General features: G+C 54.0%; 1 protein-coding gene across 1 annotated transcript; it reads left to right on the plus strand.

Annotated features, from left to right (window-relative positions):
- Positions 1 to 530: 530 nt before the first annotated feature.
- Positions 531 to 19,813, plus strand: LHX2 (LIM homeobox 2). Its single transcript, XM_042964501.1, has 5 exons — positions 531 to 650; positions 2,160 to 2,362; positions 3,359 to 3,766; positions 9,396 to 9,594; positions 19,503 to 19,813. The coding sequence occupies exons 1-5, from the start codon at positions 531 to 533 to the stop codon at positions 19,788 to 19,790; spliced, it is 1,218 nt and encodes a 405-aa protein (XP_042820435.1). The 3' UTR covers positions 19,791 to 19,813.
- Positions 19,814 to 20,487: the final 674 nt, after the last annotated feature.

Below are 20,487 nucleotides of genomic sequence, written 5' to 3' on the forward strand. Positions count from 1 at the left end.
GTCGCCGACCCAGCGCCTAAGCGGGTCGCCTAGGGCTGGGGGCACACCCCAGGGAGGGGAGAGGTCCAGGCAGCTGGGCCGCCGCGGGCACCTAGCTGTTCCCGAGTGAGCCCCGACCGCAGCCGTCGCCGCCTCGGGCAGAGTTTGCGCTCCTGCTTTGCGCCCGGGGCGCTGAAGCCGGGCGGGCGATGCCCGCGGCGTGAAAGCGCCCGCGGCGGGCGCCGACCTCTGCCCTCGGCTTCCCCCTTCCCGCCCCCCCCCCCCGCCCCTTGCCCTTGTGACCCTGGCTTTGGCGCCGCCGCCCAGGCGCCCCGCGATGTAGCTGCCCCTGCGCCTCGGCGGGAGGCGTCCTGGCCCGCGGGCGCCCGGGGCCCGGAGCCCGGCCTGGGGGCGCAGCCGAGCTCGGGCGGGGCCGGGGCCGCGGTGGCGATGCACCGGGCCCGTTAGCGCCGGGAGCGCCAGGCAGCTGAGGCGGGGGGCAAGCCCTCCCGCGGAGGAGCCGCGCCCCCGGCCCCGCCGGTCCCGCCGCGATGCTGTTCCACAGTCTGTCGGGCCCCGAGGTGCACGGGGTCATCGACGAGATGGACCGCAGGGCCAAGAGCGAGGCTCCCGCCATCAGCTCCGCCATCGACCGCGGCGACACGGAGACGGTAGGCGCACGGCTGCGGGGTCGGGGCTGAAAGCTGGGACGGGGCCGGGTCGGTCCGCGCTTCTGCTCTCCGAAGTTTGGGGGCACTTTGGGGAGCGTCCTTCGTGCCGCACGGGACTGGGCGCTGGGGATCCGCGGACAGGATGCAAGGCCCGTAGCTCCCGGCTCGGGGGAAACCCGGCTGCTGGGGCGGAGGAGGGAAACAAGGTTTAAACCGAAATTTCAGACCCCGAGGGTGCAAGAGAGCATTTCTCCCGAAGTGGGAGCGAAGTCCTACCCGCGTCCCGGGCTGGCCCTCTTCTCACTACACCGGGCCCCTTTGGTCGCCAGCTCCGCGTTCCCCTCCACTACTCGGCTGTAGCTGCGGGCGGCGCCGCCTGCGGCGCTAGGAAAGGCGAACCAAACGGGAGCACTGGGGCTCCAGCCGGCGTGGGCCAGTCGCGTCCCGCCTCCTGGCAATCGGAGTTCCCTCCCCAGCACAATTTCAGGGGTCCAAGTCTTCTGGGCCAGTGCTTTTCGTTGATCACGCCCCTGGCCTCCTGGCCGGCCGACCTGGCCAGGCCAGGCCAGGGCTGGGACTTCAGGCCCTGGCCTGGCTCTTGTGGAAGGGGAGTCCATTTGGATCTCCACACCTGGCTTTGCCAGCCCAGCTCCAAATAGCCAGTTCCTCACCTCAGACCTCCCAGAGGGCCAGGCAAGCAGTCGCTATCCAAGTTGGGCCCAGAAGTGACCTTTAGAGGCCAGGCCGAGGAGGTGGGGAGCAGGAGGGAAGCCTCTCCACTTGGAAAGCAAGGGCAGCAGCCTCAGTGCCTCCGGCTTCTGAGTTCTTCTTCCTGGATTAAACTCTCATTCTGTCCTGCACTCGGAGACTTTGAGGGTGCCTCTGCACTCCACTCACCATCTCCCAGAACCCAAGAGGGCCCCAGCCAGTGTGGCCAAGGTAGTGGAGGGGCAGACGTGGCTGCGACCTGTCCTGGCCTAAACCTTTGGCATACGGATCCAGAGGTCACTGGGGCTCGGGGCCAGGAACTCTGTGTGTCTCCTGAGAGGAGAGGAGTCTGTGTAGAGAGAGGGGGACTTTTAATGGTCATCTTACCCCTTTTCCTGGGGCCCAGCAGAGTGGCTCCTTTAAGAAACAGTTTTGAGAGAGCTTTTGCAGGGCTTGACTGGAGTAGCCACTGCTGCCCCAGCCCTCAAACACAGCCCAAGCCTTTCTGGGAAAAGGGCAGAGGGGGCAGGAAGGGGGAGAACTAAGGAGGGAGATCCGTCCAGGCCAGCAGCCAGGCCTGGGCCTGTGGCCGGCTTGGGCTGTGTGGGCGGGCCTGGGTTCTGAGCCTCCTCACTATGGGCCTTTTGGGGACGAGGAAGCCACCGCACACCCCGGCGGCCCTCTCCGGGTTTAGGGCTAGCCGGAGCAACCGGGGGGGAGCTGAGGGTGCCCGTTTCCAAGCGGTGGTGAAGTCGCAGGCTGACGCAGGCGCTGCGGTCTCCCGCCTCCCTCCCTCCGCAGACCATGCCGTCCATCAGCAGTGACCGAGCCGCGCTGTGCGCTGGCTGCGGGGGCAAGATCTCAGACCGCTACTACCTGCTGGCGGTGGACAAGCAGTGGCACATGCGCTGCCTCAAGTGCTGCGAGTGCAAGCTCAACCTGGAGTCGGAGCTCACCTGTTTCAGCAAGGATGGGAGCATCTACTGCAAGGAAGACTACTACAGGTACCCCCAACTCAGGACCCTCTGCCCCCCAGGACCCCGTATTCTCAGACACAATCTGACCCGGTCTTATTGGCCTCCAGTCCCAAGGGAGGGTTCCCCACCTGGGTCCCCCCTTCTCCAAGCCAGTACAAATGGGGTGACAACCTTTTCAAACAGGAATTTGAGGGAACTCCTGGAAAGGTCTGAGAACTATAGGGACCCAGAGTAAAGGGCTCTCTTCTGAGCTTAGACCATAAATAAGCTTGGGTTGGAGGGGGGGGGTCTTTGCACCCCTCTCCCTTTGAAGTTTCTTGGGTCAAGCAGAGAGAACAGAAACAGGCAGCACCACCTCCCCCCCCCCACCCCAAGCCCAGGCAGCCTGGGCTGGTGTGCGACAAAGTTGGAGGGAGAGCTGGGGGATCAGTTGGGTGCGTTTCTGGGTCTTTCGTGGAGATGGGGGTGAAAGCTGCCTGTAGGGTTAAAGAGCCAGAGTCACTAACAGGCTGCAAATTTCTTGTTTCTCCCCTCTGGTTTAGGGTTAGGGTCTGTTTATATTCCTTCTCTCTCTCTCTCTCTCTCTCTCTCTCTCTTCCTCTTCTTTCTCCCTTCCCCTCTCTCTTTTTCCCTGTCTCTGTTCCCCCCTCCCCCCTGCCAAATTACAAAAGTCTGTAGGATTGTCAGGTACCGGTATGGAGGGCAGGGGTAAAGGTTGAGAAAGGGTAAGTGGGTAGTCCCCCTCTCCCTGCGTTCCCAAGCAAAGGCTTTCCTGGGGCTTGCCCAGACTCTGGGTAAGGTCGAAGCATTGTGGACATACATATGCTTAAGGGAAACTGTATTTTAGGGTAGGACAAGACCTGGGCCAAAATCTAGTTCCCTCTTTCCCCATCCTCCAACTTAAGACTGGTTCCCATTTTAAGGAGTAGATCTCCCCCCGTGGCAGCAGCGGCACCTGGAGGAGGGATATGGGGGGTACCCAACCGTGTGTCCCCACAGTCCCTCCCTCCATGGTCCCTACAGGCGGTTCTCTGTGCAGCGCTGCGCCCGCTGCCACCTGGGCATCTCGGCCTCGGAGATGGTGATGCGCGCTCGGGACTTGGTTTATCACCTCAACTGCTTCACATGCACCACGTGTAACAAGATGCTGACCACGGGTGACCACTTCGGCATGAAGGACAGCCTGGTCTACTGCCGCTTGCACTTCGAAGCGCTGCTGCAGGGCGAGTACCCTGCGCACTTCAACCACGCCGACGTGGCGGCGGCGGCAGCCGCAGCGGCGGCGGCCAAGAGCGCCGGGCTGGGCGCAGCCGGGGCCAATCCGCTGGGTCTTCCCTACTACAATGGCGTGGGCACGGTGCAGAAGGGGCGGCCGAGGAAGCGCAAGAGCCCCGGCCCCGGGGCGGATCTGGCGGCCTACAACGCTGGTGAGTTCGAGGCGCACCGAGCGCCCCCGTCGGGTTGGGGGAAAGTGCGTGGCTGACCACCGCCTGAAGCCGGAGTGAATCTCAGTGTGATACGCATATGTATATATCACTCTGGGTACTCTAGTCCTTAGATTCCCCAGACCCTAGGTGCCACAGGACCTAGCAGAAGGGACGTTTAGGCTCCTCGGCTCCAGCCTCCGCACACTTGGCTGGGGTGGAAGGAGAAGGTGCATTAGAGTCTTGCTGACCCCGGTGCAGGGCCTCGTCGCTGAGAAAATTTTTAGAGGCAGTTTTTTGGTTTGGGCCTTTCCCCCACTTTGTTGGTCAGAAAGCGTGAGGATAGAGAAAGCAAGGAGGAGCCGGCACCAAACAGGCTCTGGGTTGGCAGGGCTGAGGACAGGGAGCTGGGGCGATGGATGAAGGAGGCAGGGCAGCGACGGTCCCAAGAGAAAGGACTGGTGGTGGCCTGGGGTAACTTGCTGGGCCTGGCGTTGGGCCTGTCAGGTGAAATGTACTGAGGGCAGCAGGCTCCGGAAACTTGGGCCCAGGACCCTTATGAACAAGAGCAGGTCACTGTGCCCGGGGGGATCCTCTTGCTCCGCCAGGTCTCAGTTTTCCCCGGGCTCCTTCCTCGGAGTTCTGGGCGCCAGCGGGGTGCTGGGATGAGAGCGGCGACCCTTGGAGGCCGGCGCCCGGGGATGAGAAGACCGGAGTAGGCCTGGCCTCTCACGGAGTCGGGTGGAGGGCTCGTTTCACATTTCCGGCATCTCAGAACCCCAAGCCTTTTCAGGAGAGGCTCTGCCCCCTCCCGCACCCCTCCCTGCTGCTCTGGACAGCTGTGGAGGTTCTGGGGCCCGGCAAATTGAACCGTCAACATCTGCCCGACGTCTGCAAGGCCGGGAAAGGTTTATGACTCCCCGGGCTTCTGAACTAGATAGAGTTTATTTGCAATTATTTTCTTTCTTTCGTTTGCGACAGAATCGGATTCCGGGATTTTGTTTTCTTCCTCCTTTTCCCCTTAGTCTAATGCGCAAGTGGAAACAAAACAAAACAAAAACCCAGGATTGGGGGGAGAGGGCAGCGTGGGGAAGTCAGGGTTATTTTGATCTTTAAAAATCTGAGCTGGCTGGGCAGGAAAATTCAGCCAGGGGCAGGGTGGGGTGGGGGTTGTCCCCTGTTCGATCCAGCGAAGTTGCTTGTTGGAAGATGGATGGGTGTATGTGTCTCAGTGTGTGGAGCTGGGAGGAAAATGCAGCCCCCAGTCTGGTAAATGGTGAAGTGGCCGCAGACAGGTCTGTGGCGGCAGATTAAAGATTTGTCGAAGGTTCTGCCGGAGATGCCGGCTCTCAAAAACTTCCATCCTTCATCTCTCAGCACCCTGAAAATAAACTAAATCGGGTCCAGGCCGGGTCCCCCCCCCAAACAAAGCCACGTCTATTTATCAAATGGGGTCGGCCCCCAGTAGGAAGCAGCAGGCTGACTCGGCCGCAGAGCGCGTGGGGAGTGGGATCATGTTTTTCTAGGTAGGCAGGTTTGCAACTGGGTTTGGAATTGAAAGGCAGAAGAGTTTCAGAAATTTATTTGTGCTTCTTGCTGCTCTGCCGCCTTCGCTGGCGAGGTCCGGCGGCACGGAGCGAGAAGATGTGACTGGAGGCTGAGTTTCAAGGGATCTGGCACCACTGCAAGGCATTCCCCACCCATGCCATCTCCTCGGTTTTTGGTTTTTGTTTTTCTTTGACCCTTCTCTCTTTTTTACCTTTCAACTCTCTCGATCCCCCTTTCTCTCTGTCTCTCTCCCTCTGTGTGTTTTTGTCTGGGTTTCTCTGTTCCGGTCTTTTTCTCTCTCCCGGCGCGCGTCTCTGGCCTTGACTCAGGCGGAAGAAACCGCACACGGCGCGCCGGCGGCGGTGGCCGCGCTGCTCGCGTATTCGGGGCTCCCGGGGCCGGGTTGGGAAAAGGGGGCGCCTGCCTGGCCGCGCCGGGCCCAGCCAGGCCTCCCCGGGTCTGGCTGCCGTTCTCCTCCTCTCCCCGCACCGGGCAGGAGAGAAATGGCCGCAGTGTGGGCCGTGGGGCGGCTGGAAAGGGCACCGTGGAGGGTGGAGGGTGCACTGCGGGTCGTGTGTATGGGCAAGAGCGTGTGTGCGTGTTTCTGACCGTTGAGGACACGAGCTTGCTGGTGTGAGTGTCCCACACCCGGGAGCCCAGCTACACCGACCCCTTGCAAAGCCCTTCGCTCTGTGGGCCAGTCCGGTGGCGGAGCGGCGGCACCTTATTCCAGGGCGGCGAGCTCGGGCAGACTGGGGAGGGACGGCCGTCGGTGCGCCCAGCCCGCCGCCTGGGGAAGGGCAGCCAAAGCGGCGGGGCCGCAGGGTCGGAAAGTCCTTCCGGGGCGGTGGCCGCGGCAGCCCTGCTCCGGCTGCCCCTCGGGTCCGAGAGCGCAGCCCCGGTCCCAGAGGCAGAAGGAAACCCCTGAGCGGGGTTGCCAGCGGGCCGGGGCGCGGACGAGGCCCGGGCCGCGCACTTTGCGCCGGGGTTTGTAAGCCACGGCCGCGGGAGTCCCGCGCGGACCGGCCGGACGCCCGGGCCTCCCCCAGCCCCAGCTTTTTGTGTGTGTGCCTGGCGGCGTAATTACTGATTTGATTCCAATCCATTATTTAGACAATTGAACCTACAATCTCGTCTTTAGTAAAATGAGGCGAAGTCAGATTTGATTACAGGTTCAGTCCCAGCGACAAGAGCTCGAAACCCGATGGGTTAATAACAGATCACGAGTAAATTATTCATGATTTTACGAGCTCTTTAGCTCCATTGAATCGGCCTAATTGAGAGGAAAAAAAAAAAAAAAAAGGAGAGAGAAAGCCTGTTCCTCCCCCTCCCCTCAGCCCCTTGCTCCTCCCCGGATCCGATCTTGGGGAATCTCGACCCAGCCGGGGCCTGGGGAGGGAGGCGGGAGTGAGGGCGCCTGGGGTACCGGACAAATCTGGACCCAACGGCTGCTTCCCGGCTGCTTTCACTCCTCCAGCGCAGCCCCCCTGCCCGGGCCACTGGCCACCTCGGCCTCCCAATCTTGGGCCAGCTCCTTTTCTGCCCTCCCCTCTTTTCCCCTCTCTCCCCTTTTCGCCACTCCCCGGCCAGTAACGGCTCTGGAATACGCTTCCCCGAAGGGACCTGGTTTCCTTGAGATCCGGGATTCTGTTCCTTAACCTGGGCCCTCCACCACACAGTCCTCCTTTTTTTCCAGGCCTCGCTGTCCCCTCGGGCTCTCTCTGTGTCTTTCCTGATTTTTTTTCTGTCTTTGTAGCTGTCTCTCTCCGGTTCTCCCCATCTCCACTGTTTCCTTTCCCTCCGTCTCTCCTCTCTTTCTTCCTGGCCCTGTCCACCTCCCCTCCCTCCCCCCTCTCCTTTACTCTCTCTCCCTTCTGTCTGTCTTTCTACCTCTGTGTCTTTCTCTCCTTTCTGTGCCCTTTCTGTCTCCCTCCCCCAAACCACCTCCTCCCATCTAGGCCGCACTCAGGGCACGTCCCTTGGGTGAATGGGGCGCCGGGGTCCCCACGGAGCTCATTAAGAGCAGCAAGGCCCAGGCGGGGACTGGGCAGAGGGATGGGCCCAGAGATCCCCCGTGGGGAGGCCTGCCCCACCCCCCCGTGGAGCTGGGGACTGGGGGCAAGGAGAGGGTCGCTCCCTGCAGTGGGGGCAGGGCAGTTTCCATGGATTCTGTTTGGAGTCATTTTCTGATCCCTTTTAAATTGCTGGACCCCCGTTCTTCACCCTGGGCGCTCTCAGTGGGAGTACAGCCCCGGTGGGGGACTTGGGTGCCTGGGTGCATGTGGGAAGGGACGCTTAGGAAGTGTAGCCACTTGCTGACAGCTTCAAGATTTGTGACAAGACCAGCATCTTGCAAATTCTTTCTGCAAGGGACTGTTCCCCACCTGAGCAGTGGGTGGAGTAGGTCACCAGGAGATCGGGAGTACTTCTGAAGTGGTTTTGCCAGATAAAATGCAGGACATCCAGTTACACTTGAATTTCAGGTAAACAACAAATACATTTTTTAGTGTGAGTATCCAGTGCAATATTTGAATTTTAAATACATGAGTAATTTTTTAGTGTAATTGTATCCAATGCAATATTTGGATTTTAGGTAAACAGCAAATTAATTTTTCAGTAGAGGTATGTCCCATGCAAAATTAGAGCCATACTAAAAAACTGTTTATTGTTTATCTGAAATTCAGATTTAACTGGATGTCCTGCATTTTTATTTGCTAAATCTAGCAGCTCTGTTACGGGCATGTGATGGGGCACAAGACATATTCCCAGTTGTCTGCTTTAAGGGGACTGAATTGATCTCCTCTGAGGTTTTCCCCAAACCAAAACTTTACATGTAGGATGGCTGGGGATGTGATGAAGGAATCTTGGAGTTCTTGATGTCCCCATCAGGCACCAGGTTACCAAGCAACTTTCTGAGGCCTTAGGTTTCCACCCCTGTCCCTCACCCCCATTGCCTTCCAGGCATTGGCAGCCAGGCCCCAGCTGGGCCCCTTCTGGATGGGGACCGGCTCCCCAAAGAGTCGTGCGTCATCTTTGCCTGCCTTTGTGGCGTGGTGGAAGGAAACGGGCAAGGACTGCAGTACTGAATCTAGGCTCAGCCCTTACCAGTGGTGTGGCTGTGTACACATGGCTTCATTTCCCTTCGCAGGAGTTTCCTCATCTCAAAAATGGGATGAAAAGCAGTAGCCACCTCTTGGAGCAGTAGTGAAGGCCCTATGATGTATGTAAAGCCAAAAGCATACCCTGGGTGTCAGATACATGTCAATTTCTTCCTCCAACTTCCTTCTCTTTCGGGTTAGAATCCTACCACTCCGTGAGATTTCTAGAGATCGCTTAACCTCTCTGGCCCCTTCAGCCCATTTGTATAACTGGAAAACAAGTACTTCCCAGGGCAGTGGTGAGGATCAGGATTAAACTGCAAGATACAATTTCCGACCTTAGCCCAGTGCCGGCGGCCCAGTGTCATCCAGAACTTCTGGTTTGGGGAACCGATGAGGGTGAAATCAGGGTGAGTGGAGAGATGTCAGTCAGTCATCCACTTTCAGGTGCCGGGTGCCGGACACTGTCGGGGGAGACAGCCTCCCTCCTTAGAGAGTGCAGGGGGAAACAGGAAGAGTGTGGGCGCGGGAGTCCTGAACACTGCTCTGTATTCAAGTCAAGTGACTCCCGTTTCTAATCAACGTTTGTAAAAAGGAGGAAATAATGCTAGGCTCTTAGAGTTGTTTTAAGGATTCAGTGAAAATATATAAAGCCTTTACGCACATCATCCATCTGGAGTCGAATAGCCATCAACAAGTTGTAGCTGTTGGTTATTATTCTGACACGATGGCACAGAATGGTTTTTGGATTCTCTTAGAGCTGGGTTTGAATCCCGCCATTTCCTAGCTGAGTGACTCGGGCAGGTGGCTCTCGGGGAGCCTCAGATTCTCCTATAGATCTAGAAGATGGGGATAATATTTTCACCTCAGCGCGGTGCAGTTCACGCTGTGTGGTCCTGCGGCTAGAAACATTTGGTGGCAGGTGGGGCGGTGTAGGGGGCAGGTCAGGAGGTTCACCCGCCGCCTCTGCGTCCCCTCCCCAGCGCTGAGCTGCAACGAGAACGACGCGGAGCACCTGGACCGCGACCAGCCCTACCCGAGCAGCCAGAAGACAAAGCGCATGCGCACCTCCTTCAAGCACCACCAGCTTCGGACCATGAAGTCTTACTTTGCCATTAACCACAACCCCGACGCCAAGGACTTGAAGCAGCTTGCGCAAAAGACGGGCCTCACCAAACGGGTCCTCCAGGTCAGCTGGGCCGGGACAGGGGCTGAGGGCGGGGGCACCCGGGGCCTGCAGGGCCTGCGCTGGAACCCCGTAGCTGCCATGGGCTTTGGAAGGACCTTCCCTTCTATGTGTGCCCTTCTCTTTGTCATTCTCTACCCTTTCTCTACCTCCTCAGACTCTAGCTGTATTTCAGGGATTTTTTTTCTAACTTTTCCTCTTCTCTTCCAATTTTTTGTCTAATCTTTCTATTTTGTGTATGTGTCCCTCTTCCTCTTTGTCTCTACACTCAGCCTCTTTCTTTCTTGTAAACACTTCTTAGTTGCTCTTTATTACTAGAGTGACACTCAAATATGTTCATGTAGTAAAAGGTTCAAGCATTTCAGATAAACGCAGCGCATCCCAGGATGGCTGTCCAAGCTAATTGCCGTTAGCTCTTTCCTCCTTCTGCTTCTTCTCCTGACTTGCCGTCTCCAGTTTCTCTTTCTTTCTCTAGATTTTTCTTCTGTCTCTTTGTTGTTTCTTAGACTCTCCCAGAAGCAAGGTTGGGGGGGGGGGTGTGTGGGCTGATCCCCTGGGTGGGCCCGGGAGGCTCATCTGCCTGCAGGGAGCTGGAGGCAGATGGGCACCTCTGAAACTGCGCAGAATTGCACTTGTATGTGAGGGCGCTTCCCGGATAGAGGATCCAGAGCTTTCCCTAGACTTTGAAGGTCCTGTCCCTACCTCAGAGACGTTAAGAAGCCCAGTTTGGGGAGTCCCAGGCTCCTGTTTGACCCAGATTCATGGCAGGGATTTGGACTAGCACTTCTCAAATCTTCAGCTCTTCCTGTTACTCGTTTCACAGTCCTGGGCAAATCATTTAACCCCTCTGGGCCTCAGTTCCCTCACATGTGAAACGGACACAAGAAATTATCTCGCTGCAGGCTTATTTGAGGAGCCGTTGAGATGAGGAAGTGTCCACCACGGTAGCTAACGCTTACCTGCTCAGTGGATGGTAGCTAAGAATAACATGAGCTAGGTTAATAAGTCAACTGGTATTAAGTAGCAGGAACGATTCTTCTGGTCACTGGACTTCAGTTTTCCCATCTGTACAGCGATAAGGTGGGACAGCATCTTTCTTTATAGCACAGTGTAACCAGTTTATTCTTTAGAACCTGTGGCTGTGGGGAGAGCAATTTACATTTGGCGGGGAGGAAATGGAGAGAGGAAGATCTGACCAGAGTCTCACAACTGGAGGGGAGGTACTGAGATTCAAGTCCAGGCCAGTCTGATCTCCCCCTCCAGCCCCAGGTGGTTGGGGACTTAGGGCTGGGGGACTGCAACACTGCGGGGGTGGGGGTGTGTGTAGTGAGAATGACGATAATGGAAACCAAGGGCTACGCAGTCACCCTAAGATCTCCTGCGAGTATGTCATGGGGGGGGGGAAGCATTTTGGGTGTGATGGCTGCGCGGGATGGACTGTGACTGGGGCGCTGGTTGGTAGATTCCTGTAGTCGGGCCTGCACCCCTGCGCAACGCGAGGGGAGCCGGTGTCTGGAGGGCTCAATGACGTAGCTGAGGGAGTTGAGTGCTGGCCAATGGGGCGCCGATGCGCCTCTCTGGGCCCGCCCCCTACCTCCGGGGCTCTGCTCCTTGTGGGACGCTCCCCTCCTTGCGTCCCTTTTGTCTGAGGGGTCCCTCTGGCCTGGGCTTGAGAAGGGGCGAGGACGTTGCTGCGCCTGACTGGGTCTCGGATTCCCCCTTGTCCATTTCCCTTGGACTTTACCTTCTTGGGTTAGGTCTGGGGACCCTTCTTGGCACCACCCCCTCCCCCTCTCCCCCCCCCCCCAGCGCCATTCCTCAGCCCTGGGCGAATTTGGTCATCAGCCTCTCCTCTGGTTATTAGGATACTTTGTCCCTTCCCCTCTCTAGAGCCCCTTATGGCATGTTGGTGGGAGCCATTTGGTGAATCAGGCCAGGACAGGAGCAGGCACTTGGAGTCAAGCAGAGAGCTCGGTTCAGGAGGGCCTGGGTTCAGTTCTGTCCCTCTACTCACTCGCTGGCTGTGCATTTTAAACAAATTAGTTACCCTCTCTGAGCCATAGCTTTCTCACCTATATAATGGGCACCATTAGGACATATACCTCTCCCTGGTATCCTGACTAAATGATAGAGACTAAGTGTCCATTGTTGAGTCTGAATCCGCATAAGGAGCCACACTCTGCTGGCCTTTGAGGCAAGAGGCTTGGTTACCTGATTTAGGAACAAATCGGATTTCCAGTATCGTTGTCTCTCATTCTTTCATCTGGCCAAATATCTATTGGCACCTTGGGGTGCCAATATCAACTGGCCTTGGAGACACAGAGATGAATGAACCACAGTCCTGGCCCAGAAGAAACTCACCTATTAGCTATAGAGACAGACCCACATTCGGTTTCTCCGCAGTGTGATCAGTTGGGAGGGGCGTTCTGTTGGAGACCAGAGGAAGAACTAACTGTTCTTTGTTTAAGGGAAGGTTCACCAGAGGGACCTGGGTGAATGCTTGCCCTGAGCCTTCCTCCCCTACAATCCCGAGCCAGGCCTGCTCACACCTGTGTGTCCCCTCTACCATGGGGACTCAGAAAAGCCAGGGACATGGAACTAGCTGAGAGAGAAGAGCACGGACAGTCATGGTGGGTCTACCAATCAATGAATGTTTGAGTGCACTACTGTGTGTCAGGCACTTTGAAAGGCCCGTGAAATACATTTGCTCATTGAGTTCTCACTGGTAGGCATCATGATAACCTCCTCCCCACTGCACAGATGAGAACATTGAGGCCCAAATGCTTTCCACTTGCCCCAAGTCATACTTTGCTAGTAAGTAGCAGAGCTGGACCCAAATCCAGGCCTGTCTGGTCCACGGATGTAGCTCTTTCTCCACTAAGCCAACCTGGCAGTGCCCGCTCCTGAGTGGGAGGATCATGTAGGGCCTGTATGTTGCTGGGAGTGGGGGCGTACTAGACCACTTTTCTCCCTCCTCTCAGACATCCAGGTCTCTTGCACTGATCCTTAATAGTCCCTAAAGCACAACCGTTCATGATTATGCAGCAGTTTGCAAAACATTCTCTTTCCAGCCACTCATCTACCTTCCCTTAATGTTTTCCTGCCCATGTTACAGATGAGAAGCTTAAGAAGTAGTGAGATGAAGTGATTTGCTGGAGGTCTCAGGAGCCAGGCATTGGCAGGGTGGGGCTCTCTCCCAGGGGTTCTGACTGCTGCTGGGCCAGCTGGGGGAGGCGGGGTGAGGGCAGTTTGGGGCCACGCAGGTGGTGGTGTGGCTTTGGAAGGTAACAGAGTGGTTCAGATCCTTTTGGACTTACCAGCAGTGTGATTTAGGCACTTTAACATCTCCTCCTGGAGCCTGATTACTTATCTACGAAACGAAGGTAATAATAGTTTGTATCTTGAGAACTGAGGATTGAGAAGGCGTTGGCAGCGTGCTGCCTGCTACAAAGTAGGTGCCCATGAAATGGTTCCTCATCACTTGTCTGCACCAGCTTAATGGTACTAGGCGTTGGGGGCCCCGCGGAGGTGGTGGTCAACCTCCACCCTTTGGAGAGAGTCTGTGTGGCAGGGACAGGTTGAGATTGAGGCTGTGTTCCCAGAGGTCAGTGATATAGGGTGTGTGTGTGTGTGTGTGTGTGTGTGTGTGTGTGTGTGTGTGTGTAGGTTTTCTGGGATGTTCCTGGATCTGTAATGCAGAAGCACCATCAATATGGGAGGCCTGGGATGCAGTAACCCTGCTGGAATTTGGAGTCAGTTGATGTGAGGTCCAGGCTCAGCTGTCTCACCTACTTTCTGAGCAATATTGAGCAAGTGACTTAACCTCTCTGGGCCCCAGCAGCCTCAGCTATAAAATGGAGACGATACTAATACCCACTGGGTGTTTGCAAGGAGCCAATGAGATGACTTCAAGTGTAATGTATAAAGTACAGATTAGGGGGGCTCCTGGGTGGCTCAGTTGGTTGAGCATCCAACTTCGGCTCAGGTCATCATCTCACAGCTCGTGAGTTTGAGACCCGCTTCAGGCTCTGTGCTGACAGCTCGGAGCCTGGAGCCTGCTTCAAATTCTGCCTCCCCCTCTCTCTGCCCCTACCTCACTCATGCTCTGTCTCTCTCTCTCTGTGTCAAAAATAAATAAAAACATGGGGCGCCTGGGTGGCTCAGTTGGTTAAGCATCCAACTTCAGCTCAGATCATGATCTCATGGTCCGTGAGTTCTAGCCCCACGTCGGGCTCTGTGCTGTCAGTTCAGAGCCTGGATCCTGCTTCAGATTCTGCATATCCCTCTCTCTCTGCCTCTCCCCTGCTCATACTCTGTCTCTCTATATCAAAAAATGAATAAATGTTAAAAAATAAATAAATAAAAACATTAAAAAAAATTTAAAGTACAGATTAGGGACTCAATGCACATGGACCTCACACACACTTTTATACAGTAGGGTTCAGTCAACCTACCTCTCATACACAATAAAAAAATTTAATTATCTTTATTTTGCAGATGAAGAAACTGAGGTTCAGAGAGACTAGGACCCTAGCCCTAAGTCCCACAGCTAGTAAGTGAGGAAGCCAGGAGTCGAGCCTAGATCGGTCTGATTCCACAGCTCTTTCCAGCATCGCCCAGTGTAGGGCTTTGGCCCTCCCGCCTTGGGTCTAGCTGTAGAATGCAGCGGTACAGGTGGAGAGAAGGAAAGGGAAGGGGCGGGTCATAGATGCCATGTCTTGGTAGCAAAGCATGTTTCCTGCTGTAAAGCCGTAAATGCATAAAAAGTGCTCAAAATTGTCATCACGGCACGGCCACAATTCTCACATTCTACCAGTGGGCGAGGTCACTGGGAAAGAGAATGGTCCCTTGGACAGAGGTCCACGAAGGCCTTAAGCTTTGTAAATGCTTGCAGACCTTCCCGCAGCACATAGATGCCCGTCTGAGCAGTCCCTCTTCCTTCCTGGGGAAGGGTCAGGAAGGCAGAGTAGGCCAGGCTTCGGGACGGGGGAGGTGAGCTGACTGATTTGGGTGGCTGAAAGTCTCCTTAGGGCTTCCTGGTGTGACTTTGGCAGAAAATATATTTTAGCCACCAACAGCTTAAAAACATTCTTCAGATGACTGGTTAGTGGTCACTAACTTGTGTGAGAACACAGGAACCGAGAATGCTAGCTTTTCTCTGGCCACCCATTTGTTCTACGCTGACCTTCCGCCATGTTCTGGGTGGGGTGTGACCCAGACGGTGAATGGGACCCGCTGGAGCTGGAACTCCAATCCAGAAGGGAGACAGATGTGCAACAAAGAATTGCAAATGGCAATCGTGTTAGCGCTCACTTGTGGGGCGCCCGCGTGGCTCAGTCGTTTAAGTGTCTGACTCCTGATTTCGGCTCAGGTCATGATCTCTCGGTTCTGTGAGTTTGAACCCGCCTCGGGCTCTGTGCTGACAGCGAGGAGCCTACTTGGGATTCTCTCAGGTTTTTTATTTTATTTTTTGAGAGACAGAGAGAGACAGAGCACGAGCAGGGGAGGGGCAGAGAGAGAGGGAGACACAGAATCCAAAGCAGGCTCCAGGCTCTGAGTTGTCAGCACAGAGCCCAACACGGGGCTCAAACCCGTGAGCCGCAAGATCATGACTTGAGCCGAAGTCGGACGTTCAACTGACTGAGCTACTGAGGCACCCCTCAAAGTAAATAAACTTAAAAAAAAATAATGTTAGCGCTCACCTTGTAAAGCACTAATGAGTTACTATGTGTGAAATGCTTAAAACTCTCCTTAGACAATGCCTGCTACTTAGTGAGTGAATATTATTTGTCGTCATTACTTTCTTTATGAAGTTGCTGTACCAGAGGACAAATTCTCTCTCTTTTTTTTAAGCTTTTGTTTTTAAGTAATCTCTACACCCAAAGCGAGGCTTGAACTCTCAACCCTGAGATCAAGAGTCGCACACTTCACCGACCGAGCCAGCCAGCCGGGCTCCCCAAGACATAGCCTCTTTATTCTTTTTTTTCCTCATATAACATTCATCATAAGACATTACCCCTGCAACTGCATGGAGTGTCTGTGTCATGATTTCCACTTGCCCCATCTGGTTGGACACTTTGCACGCGGCCATTAGTTGATGTTATTTAAAAATACCACAATGGAAAAATGAAATGTTAATAAAGCGGGGGGGGGGGGGGGTGGGAGTGGGAGGGGGAACGGTGCCCGGCTGGCTCGGTCAGTGGAGCACACAACTCTTGATCTCCGGGGTTGTGGGTTTGAGTCCCACATTGGGTGTGGAGATTACTTAAAAATAAAATCTTTTTTTTTTTTTTTTAATGCCACAATGGACATCTTTGGGCATAAAGCTTTTGTCGTTGGGCTGGTTCCCTTAGTGACCTAGAAAGGGATTTGTGAGGCAAAACGGGTTTTTCACTTACTCCCTTGGTCCCCTTGATGAAAGAATCTTAAGGAAGGGAATTTGTGAGTCAAAACACAGCGTGCAGGGCCAGTGGGTGCCTGAGGAGGGGCATGCGGTAGTGTGGGCTTCTTCATTCACCCAGGACTTACTGGGGGTCCCCTGGGCACCAGGCGAAGGCACCCCTCGTGGATGAAGAAAAGGGGCTGCCAGTTTAAGAAGACGGGTGGGTGGGGCAGATCGTCTCGCGCCTGCTGGAAATCCCAGACTGTCAGAACCCCAAGGGCCACAGAGGTCACGCGGGGGTGGTCCGACCCTCTTGTTGTGCAGGTAGGGAAACCGAGGCAGACCCAGAGGTAAGGGACTAGCACAAGGTCACTGGACTGGTCAGTAGCAGAACCAGAACTGGAAACTGCAGCGGGTGCTCTGTCCACCTCGCCACAGTGGCTTTTGTGCTCATTCACTCATTCACTCATTCATTCATTCATTTATTTGCTGACTCAGGATCATGTGGTAGGGAGCGTATGGACTTAATGGCAGATATTCCTGGATTCCAGTCTCAGCTTGGCCTCTGTGTGACCTTGGGCAAGTGACTTCACCTCTCTGAGCCTGTCTGGTTTCAAATCTATAAAGTGGGGATGCTTGGCTTATCTTGAAGATAACCTACGACTGCATGTTAGAGGGTGGCACGGTGCCTGGGACATGGTGGTCCACAAATGTTATCTATCATCATTGCTATTAATTCAATGCATATTATTGAATCTTAGTCTTTGCCGGTCCCTGTACCACATCCCAAGGACATGAAGTGGACTTAGGGGGCCCTGCCCAGCAAAACGCTCAGGAGGGGACTTTGTAAAATGGTCAGGAGAGAATTCTGGTGAAGCCCTGCTTCAGGTGAAAAACACAACACCAAACCCCACAGCAACCCGGCTTCTAGTTGAGTTGTTGATTTTCACCCGCCAGATTTCCAGCGCCTCAGATTCAGTAAAGCAGAGAGGGCGGTTGTGGAAGATGGTGTCATTGTTTACAAATCACTGTTAGGGGCAACGCAGAGGAAAGAGCAAACAGCTGGCAGCTAACTGGTTCCAGCCCTTCCCGAGGGCTTAGAGCCCTGGACCTGGGAGCCGTGCACCCCACCCCCGGGGCTCCCTCCTCCAGCTACTGCTTGGAGAGACACACACAGGCCAGGACAGAGGCAAAGGGTGGCCCCAAGGCTCTCGCCTGCCTTGTCGGAGGCCATGAGACTTTGGGGAAGTCGCTTCCTGTCCCTGAGGGCCTCTGCAGACTTTATCCATTTTACCATCAGCCATTCCCGGGGCCAGCGAGACAGTCTCACCCCTGCAGACTTCTGCAGGCTGGGCAGGGAGGATTCCCTACCCTAAGAGGAGCACGTTGATGGTGGTCTTAGAAGCACTATACTTATCTGCAAACCTCCAGAAGAGGTGATGGGCTTGCTTTGGGCAGAAGGCCAGGGGAAAATGTGCTTTCTTCCCGGGAAGATCCAGCATGCTGGGGAAAGAGCTTTATTTCCTGACTTCACAGGGTCCAAGTCTCTCTCCTTACCCCAGGATTCTCCTGGATGTGCTTTTTAAATGAGCACAAATCTTATCAGGCAACTAGAAAGGCTAGTTTGACACCATAGGCCCAAGTCATGGGGTGGTCCCCAGGGGAAGGTGGGGCCAGGGGTGAGGTCTTCCCACCCCTGCCTGAGACACTGGGAAGACAGGCAGATGCAGGCACATCTGGAAATATGCAACTGGACACCCCAGAATCAGTAGAATTCTCTGAGGCCCTTTGTTTTATGGGGAGGCTTCTGGCGGGTGTTTTTCTCATGCAAAGGGAAGTGAAGGGGCCCTGCCTTTCAGGCTTTTTTCTTTAGGAGACACCCCCCCCCCCACCAGCCCCACGGTGGCCTGGATTTCCTAGGCCTCTCTCAAAGTACTCTGAGGACCTCTGGGTACAGCTAGATCTCTCTGTGCAGTTAGACAGGTGGTCATAGTTGGGGGAGGGGGTGCCGTGGAGATGAGTTTCCACACATGTCTTCCTGAGAGCGAACAGGCTTGTGTGCAAAGGTATGGGCGTGGATGGGTGTGTGTGTTTGTGTGTGTGTGTGTCTGTGCCCAAGGAAAAATGAAAACAAACCCTTATTCTTTCTCTTTGGTATTCTTTTCATACCAAGCTCAGTTCTTTTTAAAAAAAATTTTTCATGTTTGTTTATTTTTGCAAAAGAAAGAGAGAGAGCGGAGGAGGGGCAGAGAGAGAGAGAGAGAGCAAACGCAAGCAGGGAAGGGGCAGGGAGAGAGAGAATCCCAAGCAGGCTCGGCACTGGTAGTGCCATGTGGGGCTACAATCCACAAACCATGAGATCATGACCGGAGCAGAAGACAAGAGTCAGATGCTTAATCCACTGAGCCACCCAGGTGCCCCTCTGTTGCCTGCTTAACGGTGACTTTCAAGGGGGAAAAAAAAATCTCTCAACCATTGTGAACAATGATCAAGATTTGATTTGTGCACATCTTCCAGAACAGTGCTGTCAAATAGAAATGCAACGTGAGCCACGTATGTAATTTTCCATTTAAAAATTTTTTATAAAAAAAAAAAAAAGGGGGGGTCGTCTGGGTGGCTCAGTTGGGTAAGTGGCCAACTTCAGCTCACGTCATGATCTCATGGTTTGTGGGTTGGAGCCCCATGTCAGGCTCTGGGCTGACAGCTCAGAGCCTGGAGCCTGCTTCAGATTCTGTGTCTCCCTCTCTCTCTTCCCCTCCTCTGCTCATGCTCTCTCTCTCAAAAATAAATAAATGTTAAAAAAAATTGTTAAATTTTTTAGCAGCTACATTCAAAACACAAAAAGAAGCTGATAAAATTAATTTTAAGAATATATTTCATTTAGCCCAATATATCCAAAATATTATCATTTCAACATATAACAGGTAGAAACATTATTTTTGAGATATCCTACCTTCTTTTTTTCATACTGAATCTTCCAATGTAATTCTGTGTTTTCATCTACAAAGGAGCCACTTTTTGGCTAGTCATACTTTTTTTTTTAAGTTTATTTATTTATTTTGAGAGAGAGAGAGAGAGAGTACAAGCAGGGGAGGGACAGAGAGAAGGAGAGATAGAATCCCAAGCAGGCTCCCCGCCATCAGCACAGAGCCCTATGTGGGACTCGAACCCACAGAACCATGAGATCATGACCCAAGCCGAGATCAAGAGTCTGAACATTTAACCGACTGCACCACTCAGACGCCCCCTAGTCATACATATTTCAAGTGCTCAGTAGCCACCTATGGCTAGTGCCTACCATGTTGTTTAGCTCTAGAACCTTCTAACAGAAAGGGAAACCCAGTAATAGCCAATTAGGGCAAAGGCAATTTTATTTTATGAAGAGCAAAATATTGCCAGCCCAATTTTTTATCCCCCCCTCCCCCGAAAACCCAGATTAGCATCCCTGGGGAATGCTCTGCTACTCTCCAGTCCCTGCCTCTCTTCCCCTAACCAGTCCTTCTCTCTCTCTCTCTCTTGCCCCACGCAGGTCTGGTTTCAGAACGCCAGGGCCAAGTTCAGGCGCAACCTCTTACGGCAGGAAAACACGGGTGTGGACAAGTCTACGGAGGCAGCGTTGCAGACCGGGACGCCTTCGGGGCCAGCCTCGGAGCTCTCCAATGCCTCGCTCAGCCCCTCCAGCACGCCCACCACCCTCACAGACTTGACTAGCCCCGCCCTGCCAACTGTGACGTCAGTCTTAACTTCTGTGCCTGGCAACCTGGAGGGCCACGAGCCTCACAGCCCCTCACAAACGACTCTCACCAACCTTTTCTAGTGACTCACGCCCTCCCCACCCCCGCCCCCCGCCCCACAATTTCTTTAAAAAAGAAATTATCTTTAGTTGAATTCCAAGTGTATTTTAAAATAGAGGCTTTGAGCAACTAACTAACCACATTTTAGGATCTCGCCTGGAAACAGAGGAAGAAAAAATTGTGCGTCCGGCTAATGCAGCGGTGTGGATTGAGGAGTTACTTGGAAAATCTATCTGCAACACAACATTTGTGTCACTGTACAGTTTTGTGGACTGAGCGAGGAAAAACAACAAATAATTTAAGTTGGCTAGAGCTTCTGTATTTTCAAAGACTGCCACGTGCCTTAGGAATACTGTTTTATGTCCATACTTTGGATGACTTGTTCATTTTTCTCTCCCTCTTTTTCTCTCTGTATATTTATGACCAGAGCAAAAATGCAAAAAAAAACAAAAACAAAAACAAAAACAAAAAAAAAAACAAAAAAAAAGTTTGTTACTTTGAATAGTCCTAAAAAAAGAAAAAAAAAAAAAGAAAAATCAAACCCCCTCCAACGGTCGCTTTGTTGTTTTAGAATTTTAAGGTGGAAGTCTGTTCGAATATCAGAATTTGTAAAATCTAACCAGTAATAAAACCACTTATTGAAACTAGTTGGTGTCACTGCCGTTTAGTTGGGCGCGAAATTCACAGGACTTAACCGTCTTACTGAAGTCCAGACGTATA

The sequence above is a fragment of the Panthera tigris genome, chromosome D4 (genome assembly GCF_018350195.1).
Source record: "Panthera tigris isolate Pti1 chromosome D4, P.tigris_Pti1_mat1.1, whole genome shotgun sequence".
NCBI classification, from domain to species: Eukaryota; Metazoa; Chordata; class Mammalia; order Carnivora; family Felidae; genus Panthera; species Panthera tigris.